Source organism: Rutilus rutilus (assembly GCF_951802725.1).
Source record: "Rutilus rutilus genome assembly, chromosome: 10".
NCBI classification, from domain to species: domain Eukaryota; kingdom Metazoa; phylum Chordata; class Actinopteri; order Cypriniformes; family Leuciscidae; genus Rutilus; species Rutilus rutilus.
This window is the reverse complement of record NC_140215.1, coordinates 40649650-40660343: the sequence shown is the minus strand read 5'-3', so window position 1 is coordinate 40660343 and position 10694 is coordinate 40649650. Positions and strand designations below refer to the sequence as shown.

General features: G+C 39.1%; 2 protein-coding genes across 3 annotated transcripts; one reads left to right on the top strand and one right to left on the bottom strand.

Annotated features, from left to right (window-relative positions):
* The first annotated feature begins 702 nt into the window (after nucleotides 1-702).
* LOC311298332 (uncharacterized protein) lies at nucleotides 703-2908 on the top strand. Its single transcript, XM_084421156.1, has 4 exons — nucleotides 703-1324; nucleotides 1461-1596; nucleotides 2052-2159; nucleotides 2281-2908. Exons 1-4 carry the CDS (start codon nucleotides 741-743, stop codon nucleotides 2383-2385), a joined length of 933 nt encoding a protein of 310 aa, XP_084277282.1. The 5' UTR covers nucleotides 703-740; the 3' UTR covers nucleotides 2386-2908.
* Nucleotides 2909-3051: 143 nt separating this feature from the next.
* On the bottom strand, nucleotides 3052-5787 carry LOC311298330 (uncharacterized protein). 2 transcript variants are annotated; one of them, XM_084421153.1, is made up of 4 exons: nucleotides 5619-5787; nucleotides 4784-4978; nucleotides 4376-4474; nucleotides 3052-4169 (listed from the first exon to the last, which is right to left on the bottom strand). In XM_084421153.1, the coding sequence occupies exons 3-4, from the start codon at nucleotides 4423-4425 to the stop codon at nucleotides 3200-3202; spliced, it is 1020 nt and encodes a 339-aa protein (XP_084277279.1). In that variant the 5' UTR covers nucleotides 4426-4474; nucleotides 4784-4978; nucleotides 5619-5787; the 3' UTR covers nucleotides 3052-3199. The 2 variants fall into 2 exon arrangements, with proteins under 2 accessions (XP_084277279.1, XP_084277278.1); XM_084421152.1 differs by having other exon boundaries at nucleotides 4376-4452.
* Between the last annotated feature and the right edge of the window lie 4907 nt (nucleotides 5788-10694).

Here is a 10694-nt window from a genome sequence, read left to right as displayed (position 1 = left end):
AACTACTACTCTTTATTCATAATAATCTGTATTCGTCTAAAACACCTAACGTGCTTGATCATTCAAGCAATCATGGATTTATAGATGTTGTTGTTGTTGTTTTAATTAAAAGTGGGTGTATTATTATTATTGAGGGTGGGAGAGGTATGCCCCCCCAGTGACACAACGAGGCCCCCTCGTTCGGTATGTCCTGGCGCCGACCCTGTAATGGATGTCATGGGAATTCTTGGTGAAACGTATATTTTAAAACATGTTGTACAAATATGTGATGAAAAAGATTAATAACTACTAATAACTTGTTAAAAAGACTGTATTCGTTCTTAAAGCACAGTTCATGTGTCAGCATTGAAATGCATATATCTTCCTCAACAATCAGTAAAAGAGATAACTTTTAAAAAAGCAATAAAAATGTTAAGGTTAATGTTAATGCTAAAAAAGTATTGACAAAAATGGTCATTGTGGTTCCATGTGTTTGTCTTTTCTGGTGTTCTATAATAAATATCTTCTGATTACAACATTATTATCTTTGTCTGTGACAGAAGTCCATCCTGTTAAGCATTTACAATGATTTCATAAAGTCAGCAATAAATAAAGTGTCAATGAAAATTTATAGAAGTGTCAATAGGCTACTTGCACGCAGACTCGTTACGTAGTTCCGCTTTGAAGTAATAGGGCTCGCTGAGTTCCGGTTTGTCGGCCATTTGTCGTTTGTCGGCCATTGTTTTGGAGTTTGGAGGAAAATGTTAAGAAAAAAGTGTGTTTATAGATTTCAGAGACAGCAAAAGGTATACAACGTACACTGTTGTGTTCCGCTGTGTACATCTTCTGCAAAGTTCAACGGAACTTTAAGTTTTCACAGTTTTCCTTCAGATGTGGACCTTAGAAAACGGTGGCTTGTGAACATACGCCGAGACGATTTTTGTCCTACCAGCAATTCTAAGGTTTGCAGTAAACATTTTAGCAGTGATCAGATTATTGAACCGCAAACACCACAGGCACGAAAAAAGTTAGTAACTGGCGCTGTGCCAGTGCTTTTTGCCTGGAATGATTACGCCGTTAAAGCATCGCGGTCCAGTGTGTGGGAGAGGAGAGAGAGGCCTGCTGAAGTGGTATCCGTCGAACCCATACCCATGGATGTAACGATGGATCATGACTACTGTAGCACTCCTGAGTCTTCATTTTTAGACCTAGCATGTGCTAAAATAGAAGAACTTTCTAATGAAGTGGAGGAGCTGAACAAACAGCTACAAGAGCTACACGTTCAGCGTGATTTTGGATTGGAACGGTTTGCCGGCTCAGATGAGGACATCAGATTTTACACAAGGTAGGTCTAAAGATTGGTAGAATTTTACGATTAGATGTGATTACATATACTCAGTTTTAGATGCATGTACCTGCATTACTAACACGGAAACATGTCAACAATTTGTAAATGTATTCAGTAACACTTCTGCTTATAGGTTCCCCAGCTACCGTCACCTGATGTCATTCTGGTGGCTAATCGAGCCATCCATACACAAAATCATCCGTGTGTCCAGGGCTAAATCTGCTGCTAGAAAGCAGGAAGACATCATACGTGTACTGCCACCATCAGAGGTAGGTTATATTCACACAGTAAGCCTGACTACATTTACAGAACACAGTACAGGGTAGTATTTACAATGTGTTATCTATATATACAACTCTTAGTCTACCTCATAAGACTCTTGTCTGTTACAGGGCTGCTCTCTATCACTTTATCATACTTACAAGCTCTATTTGCACTATACAGTATGTCTGCATTTGCACTACTCTGTCTGGTTTGCACTCTCGCAATATTGCATTTGTTTTTTTATATTATATGTATAATTGTATTTATTCATATTTTTCTTTGTATTTTTAAAATTCTACTTTATGTATTTAATGTTATCCACCAAGGGTCTGAGAGTAACGCAATTTCAATTTTCTGTATGTCCTGTACATGTGGCAGAATTAACAATAAAGCTGACTTTGACTTTAATATGTTCTTATACAAACTTAACTTTCATGCATTTTTTTTTTTACCTTTCCAGAGACAGCTGCTGCAACCAATCGATGAGTTTTTTCTTTTCCTTGTCTACCTGTCAGTTGGATTAAAGGAGAGAGTCCTGGCACACCTTTTCCATATGCATCCTTCCACAGTGAGCAGAATAATTGCGACATGGACAAACTACCTCTATACGCTGCTGGGATCAGTGTGTGTGTGGCTTTCAGCAGCTGATGTAAAATCTAACCTCCCTGAAGACTTCTCTGATTTCCCAGACACACAGGTCATCATTGACTGCACTGAGATCAGATGTCAAACACCATCCTCACCACTTCTCCAAAGTGAAATGTACTCAAATTACAAGTCTCACTGCACAATGAAAGGCCTCATTGGAATAGCTCCTCATGGTCCAGTGACATTCGTCTCTCAGCTTTATGCTGGGTCAGTGAGTGACAGGGAGATCTTTAAACAGTGTGGGATAACAAAAAGACTGACAGAAGACATGGCAGTTATGGTTGATAAAGGCTTTCTGATTAGTGACTGTGTCAATTGCAAAGTGTACTGTCCACCATTTCTGTCCAGGGGAAAGCAGATGCCTGCACATCAGGTGAAAGAAACGCAGGCAATAGCGAGACTGCGTGTGCACGTGGAACGGGTCATCAGGAGGATCAAACAAAACAAACTTTTTGATGGTGTCATCACACTTTCCCACAGTGTTAACATTAATCAACTTTTTACAGTTGCATGTCTGTTGTCAAATTATCAAAACAAGGCATTAGTTAAGACATGGATCAAATGAAATCAAATCTTAGATTACTTTTTATTTTAACTACTGGAATGCTATTCCATATTTATGACTTACTCTAACTGTTAATGTTTCATTGCCATTCTCAATAAATGTTAACTCAATAAATGTTAACTCAGTCTATATGTTTATTTTAAGAACAAATTGTTATGACAAGCAAGATAAATAGAATTTACTGTAAATTAAACTAACATTGTACATATCAGAAAATGGAATTGAACATAAGAAACAGACATTGTACAAATAAAACATTTAACATTTAATAACATGTTTGAGTGCTGTTTTACAGATTTATCTAATTTCTCTGACTTCTTTAAAATTTCAGTTATTGCATTGACTATTTCATACAGTAAGTATTTACTGTAGATGCGCTGGACAAAATAATCCAGTTATTTCATTGACAGGTATTTTGGCATGTATGTGTAAAAGTAAAAATAATCCACCTTCTCTCTGATAACTTTGTGCACTGAAGTGTCACTGTAGATACGCTGGACAAAATAATCCTCCTGGGCCCACACCATGAAATCACACCACTGCATTCCTGAGACCAGTAGTTGTCCCTGCACTTGGTAATAGTAGGCATGGCTCTTTTTCAGGGTGAGAAATCCATGGTCCATTTGCAAATATTTGCAGTCAACAATGTTTTTGACATTAGGACATTTAATTTCAACAAGTCCAAACTGAGGATTGTCAGTGGGATCGAAAACTACGCCATCAGGGGATGCACCAAGCCAGGGAGCATTAGGATGGATGATTAAACCACAGGGTGAGTAGTTCACATTTTTCAACTTGCTGTATTCCACTGTTACCTCTGACTCCATTTCAGCACCTCTTCTCATCTCTGCTGTCTGTCGGGTTCCTCTGATGATTCGCTCTGCAAGGGACTCTGCAGAGCTTAGGCCTCTGACATGGCATATCTCCCGAAACCTGGAAGCGGTTACTCTTGATCTGCGAAGCTGATGCCAGTCAGGACAAGAGCTTTGCTCGCGTGTTGCCTCTTCAATTTTCTGAGCCGTATCTAATGGTGTGTTTAGACTTTGAAGGTGTAAGAGCTCCTCCTCAGTGCAAACAAACATGCATTTAGATGGAGCAAGATAATATCCTTCAAGAGGCAAAGGTGGAGTTGATGGGGCATCGTGTAGTGTGATGTACCGTGATGTTAAGACAGGCTGCTGGTAAGACAATACGCTTCCTTCCTGGACCAACCCGAATGCACTTTCAACAAGTGGCTTGTCAGGTGACATGTTCATGGTGGTAACAAGTGGCTTGTCCTCAGGGCTGTATTCTGCGTATGCCTCCTCAACTCTAAACATGCATGAATCTGGTAAAGGGCCCACCATCCCTCTGTAGAGTCCAGTTCTGTAGGAACATGTTTAGCTGTATTATTGTTGATAACATTACATTTGTTATTGCTTTAATTACTATTTCTATAGTTTTTTACAATTTTTATGTATTATTTTAAATGCTTAAACACTTTAATAGCATAAAGCCTTGCAATGAAATGCAGCAAAGTATCTTTGTTCTCAGCATCCTTGTAACAAAAAAAATGTGGTTGCTGAACTTACCTCAATCCACCTTGTGCAGAACGATTTGCTACAGGTTTTGTGATGACCATGGCATTGATGGGGCCTGGTTTCACGCCCTGACAGACAAGTGTAAATAATCTTAGAGAGAAGAACAAAGCTGAAACTATAAACTTAAAATGCACTTTTAAAAGAATTCAGTTTCTACATAAAATTACCCTGCATAATGTAAAGAACATACTGTGAAAATGTAACCTTGATATCTTTAATATGAACTGAATAAGATCATGTCAAATATTGAAATCATGGTGAAATAAATGGTTGAAATTGAACTTTGATGCTCCTGATGTCAAAATTACACTGAGATTTTAGTCTAAATTTCACAAGCAATGCCACATATTGTGATTATACTTTCTTATAAATAAGGCTAAATTTCTGATGCTAAATTACCATTGTTCGTGGTTTATGCCAGGATTGTTCTCTTTCAGTGCAGCTAAGCACAGGGGGTACAACAGATAAATTAAGCTGGGAATAATGGGCAGTCTGAAACAGCAAGGCAACCGTGTGATTGCACAAAGCAGTGCCTGCCACACATGAACACTTGCTGTGTGTTAGCACCACAGGTGAAACATCCCTGAGTCCAACCTAAAAAAATTTTTATAATTATTAACTTGTACTTCTTGCTAATAAAGTCTAAGTTAGTAGCATGTTAAATTTAGTAGAACAATAACCAAGGTGGGCTTTGTAGGAGCAGAATACACTGTGGCTACTCTGGATTTATGCAATACTTCATACTGGAACCACACAGGTATCTAAAGAAATATGGATTTCAAATTCAGACTGACAACATTCTGATTCTTCTGCAAAACCTCCTTGTTATTTGTAATACTTCAAGAAAATGAACACATCGGAACACACATGAACAATTCAGAACACACATTAAGGCATTTGAACACACTTGAACACCTGAACAAGAAAATGAACACATCGGAACACACACATTAAAGCATCTGAACGATCTGAACACACTTGAACACCTGAACTGGTTTTGGAGAACGGTGAACCCTATGTCTCTAGCATACTATTAAATTGTGTGGTGCCTCATTCTTCCTCATTGACCTGTAACACAAGGCTCTAACGCAGACTTCCCCTGACAGCCTGTCTTTATTTGATACTGAAAGCAATAACACAAGCACATATTATGCAAACAATTAAGGCATTCCTGTTTGTTTACATTTAGCTAACAGTTAGCACTGAAAGCTGATTAACATTAAATGTTGCTTACCTTCGTAACCGTGTATATACGAGGCTGCGTATAATTTAAAGCCTTTCTCCAGCTTGCTGGATGGAGCTTTGGTTGTTTTGCAAATACGATGCACGTCAGTAACGTTAATCCGTGGGAGATCTTGGAGACAGCGGGAGTAGAACGTAGCCATTGCTAAACCGGAAGTGACTGAGCCCTATTGAGAAGAACGCGGAAGTAGGTGTGCAAGTAGCGTATACTTTAAAAAAAAAAGTTTTTCTTTAAAAAACGGATATTTATATAATAATAAAATATTAGTTTATGATAGTTTATTATACTTAATTTAGTCTTTTATTTAGACAGACAGCAAGACCGCGAGACATTAACGAATGAAAAATGCAAGTTATTACCTGTTCGTGGTCAGTCAATAGCCGCGTGTGGTGTCCAAGTTTGTAAATAAAGACTAAATGACAGCTTCTGATATATTTGTATAGCGATTTATTTCATCCATCTCCCTCTTGCTGGTGTACCTTTGTTATTGTGTGACATAGTTCAATAATGAAGGTGTGTTTAGGGCGGGTTTTACAGTGTGTTTACATTTATGACGATTCAGGCATGATTTCGGCGCTTGCCAGTGGAAAAGCGACAAATGGGTGAAGATGGCAGAAGAAGACTGTACATTCGTGAGATGGACGTATGCGCATTACTTCGAGTTTGTCAGAGATAAGTACAAGAAGAATGTAATAGTCAAATGCAACCTTTGTCTAAAACCGAAATAACTATCGACGTCGCGAAATAGCACTAGCAATTAAAAAAAAAAACATCTCGAACAGTGCCATGCGACCACTCCACTTACTGAGAAGAGAAAAAAACATAGGACGAGAGTGATAAGCCAAAGCAGCAGAAATTAAATTTCTCTCGGTCTGCCATCATGCCACTTGAACCTCGAGAAGTCAGAAGACTTGTGGCAGAGTATGTCGTCGAAGAGATGTTACCATTGTCTACGGTGGAATCTCCTGCTTTCAAGAAGCTAGTTAGCAAGATCCCTGAGACCAACAATGAAAAGGTAAGCTAACGTTTCCATGATGACTAGCTAGAATTTTATATAATCTAGTTCATATAGATTCTAGGTCACTGGGTCAAAATGTATAGTCAAAATGTTATAGCCATCAACAGACCTAAACTGAAAAAAAAAAAACTTACAAACATACTAAATGTTTTAAGGCAAGTGGTTGCATCAATTTGTTTTAGCTACATTTAAAAAAATAATAATGTTGAAAGTTAGACACCTAAATTTGTTTATTTAAATGTAGCTAAAATAAATTGATTGCAACCACTTACCTTTAAAAAAATATTACATTCAATTAATAATTTTTTCAGTGTATATACAGCAGCATAATGTGAATGTATACTCTTGCATCCGATTGGAACAGACAATGAATTTGCAAACGTGTGATTTAGCATGATCATGAACTGGAGTTTTAATATCTGTGTATTTAACTTATTTTTCAGCATGTACTGCCAATCATAACATTCGTCAAAGAACTGGATAGGACCTATACTGCCATGGAAAAAGAGCTAAAGAAAACAATTGATGAGCAGCAGTATGTGTCAACAACTGCAGACATATGGGCCGCCTAAAACAGGAGTTTTTTGGCGGCGACGGTCCGTTGGATCGATTCGGAGACGTTGCAACGGAAGAAGGCTGCGATCGCTTGTCGTAGGTTCAGAGGTAGACACACTTATGACGCAATTGCATCTGAACTTGAGGATATTTTTTCCCAGTATGGATTAACTACTGAAAAAGTGACTGCATGTGTGACAGACAATGGCAGCAACTTTGTTTTAAAGCTTTTAAGGAATACCAACAAGTCGAAACTGAGGAGGACGAAGAAGAGGAGGTGGAGGAGGATGATGGGAAAGTGGCCTTCACCGACCTCCACAGCATTCTCACTGGAGAAGACGATGGGGATGCACAGCAAGGGCTGTGTGTGCACGCTCAACCTCATTGCAAACCCAGAATCCAGGGCTGTTTACCGCAGTTCCACAGCTAAGTGTTCAGCACTATGGACCAAAGCTAGCCGGTCCACTGTTGCATCTGAGTGCCTAGAAGAGATCAGTGAAAGGAAGTTGATTGTGCCCTCAGTAACCCGGTGGAACTCATTTTATGACGCCTATGTTCGGATCATAAATGCCACTAACTGACATTAACACACTGAGACTTAAAGGGTTAGTTCACCCAAAAATGAAAATTCTGTCAGTAATTACTCACCCACATGTTGTTCCAACCCCGTAAAACCTTCGTTCATCTTCGGAACACAAATTAAGATATTTTTGATTAAATCTGAGAGCTGTCTCACTCCTCCATAGGCTTCTAAGACACTATAACTTGCTGGCCCAGAAAATGCATTAAAGACATCGTTAATATAGTCCAAGTGACTCCAGTGGCTCAATCTTAAGTTTATAAAGCGACGAGAATACTTTTTGTGCGCAAAAACAAACAAAAATAACGACTTTATTCCACTTTTCATTTCCTTCTCTCTGGGCCTTGAGTCTTTTCACGTAGTGTTTAAGCGTAGCGCGACTGTGTTGCACGTCACCACGTATCACACACATGACCAGCGTCACCCAATAGTGAGCCTACGTGGTATGCTTTAATGAAATGTTACACTAATTACGTTGTTTACAGAAGAGAACATGCATTTCGCAAGTTTTATTTGTACATTTAAAAACTTAGATGCCATATTTAAACTAGCTAGCTTGTATGTTGGCAAACTATCGTGGAGTTAAAGCATTCTTTCGAGCTATGAACTGCATACATGTGACGTCACATGGGGCGGGGCAATGCGAACCTCCAAACTCCACCTGAGTCCGTTTTCGCCAATGCCTTTATGGCTGATGCCTTTTAGTCCGAATCCGTTTCGTCCGATGCCTTTTAGTCTGAGTCCGTTTCGTCCAATGCCTTTTAATCTGAGTCCGTTTCGTCCGATGCCTTTATGTCTGAGTCCGTTTCGTCCGATGCCTTTATGTCTGATGCCTTTTGGTCTGAGGCTGTTTCGTCTGATGCCTAATTGTACGACACCTGACATTGTTTTTCCTGAGACCTGAAGCTTTTCAGTCTGAGGCGCGATGCCGTTTTGTCCAATGACTGAAGCCTTTTAGTCTGAGGCATGATGCCTTGTCTTCATATGACTGAGGTCTGAGGATGTCCTAAAATGTACACCATACGCGTGGTTTATATACATGTTGCTGCTGATTGGGCTGACTTTTTTGAACCAACCACCAAACAAGAGAACCTTAGCTATTTAATTGTTTATCAATTCTAAGAAATGTTCATTTCCAGGTGAGGGAAATGTCTTTCTTACTGTACTGTACTGTACTACAAAGAGCCTGTAGTCAAAATCTAAATTGTAAAATAAACCTTGTTGCAAGCAGAGAATCAGAACCAAATACGTATTGTGCACAAGTTTTATTAACTAAATCACAAACATAACTAAACACAATACACATACATACATGCATGCATTGGTAAAATGATGAGTATCTCTCTATTAGTGTTACTCGATCTTAGGGCTGCATTTGATATCATTGACCAAAACATTGGTTTAAATCATACTTATCGGACCGTTATCAGTTTGTAGAAGTAAATGAAGAGATGTCTTATCGAGTTCAGTATGGTGTACCACAAGGCTTAGTACTAGGACCGCTGCTGTTCACTCTGTTCATGCTACCCTTGGGAGATATCATTAGGAAGCATGGCATTAGTGTTCACTGTTATGCTGATGATAATCAGCTCTATATTTTTTCATGCCCTGACAAAACTTACCAATTCACAAAATTAACGGAATGAATAGCTGACATAAAAAACTGGATGATTAGTAATTTCCTACTACTTAATTCTGAAAAAACAGATTCTAATTATTGGACAAAAAACGTACTCACGTAATAACCTAGAATACTATCTAACACTTGATGGCTGCTCTGTCAAGTCTAAGTCATCGGTTAGGAACCTGGGTGTGCTCTTTGATACCAATCTTTCATTTGAAAGTCACGTGTCTAGTATCTGTAAAACCGCATTCTTCCGTCTTAAAAATATATCTAAATTACAACATATGCTTTCAATGACAAAATTAGAACGATTAGTTCATGCGTTCATGACATCAAGGCTAGATTACTGTAATGCTCTACTGGGTGGTTGCCCTGCACGCTTAATAAACAAACTACAGCTGGTCCAAAACGCAGCAGCTCGAGTTCTTACCAGAACCAGGAAGTATGACCATATTAGCCCGGTTCTGTCAACACTGCATTGGCTCCCTATTAAACATGGTATACATTTTAAAATATTGCTGATTACTTACAAAGCACTAAATGGTTTAGCTCCGCAGTACTTGAGCGAGCTCTTAACGCATTATAGTCCTTCACGTCTGTTGCGATATCAAAATTCCGGCCAGTTGATAATACTTAGAACATCAAAATATCGACTGCTGGTGGTAGATCCTTTTCCTATTTAGCACCAAAACTTTGGAAGCAGACACACTCTTATGTGTCCGTCACACACAACCTAGACACATGTTAGGCTGCATAGATTAGGTCAGCCGGAACCGGAAACACTTCCCATAAATCCTGATGTGTACTCGTTTACATCATAAGAAGAATGGCATCTACGCTTATATTAGTCTCTCTGTTTATCCCGAGGTATACTGCAGTCCGCCGGCTCCAAGCCTTATCCTGATCTGATGAAAGACCTGTGCCTGGACACGACGACAACACAGTCCTGAGGTGACAACTAGTCTCTTACCTGTGAAGGCCTCCTTCCCTTCCCTTTACCTCTGAACAGATAAAACATAGTCAAAATAATTCCAGTTCACATGGATACACGAAAGCGACAAAAAATTGGGTATTATGAGACAAGTAATTTGTTGAGGTCAATGTGTAAAGAAAGACTACATGCCTGCGCACATATATATTCAAACGCGCATACCTATAGACCAGGGGTGCCCAACCCTGCTCCTGCCGATCGACTGTCCTGCAGTTTATCTCCAACCCTAATCAAACACACCTGAAGCAACCAATTAACGTCTTCAGGATCGCTTGAAAATTAAAGGCAGGTGTGTTTGA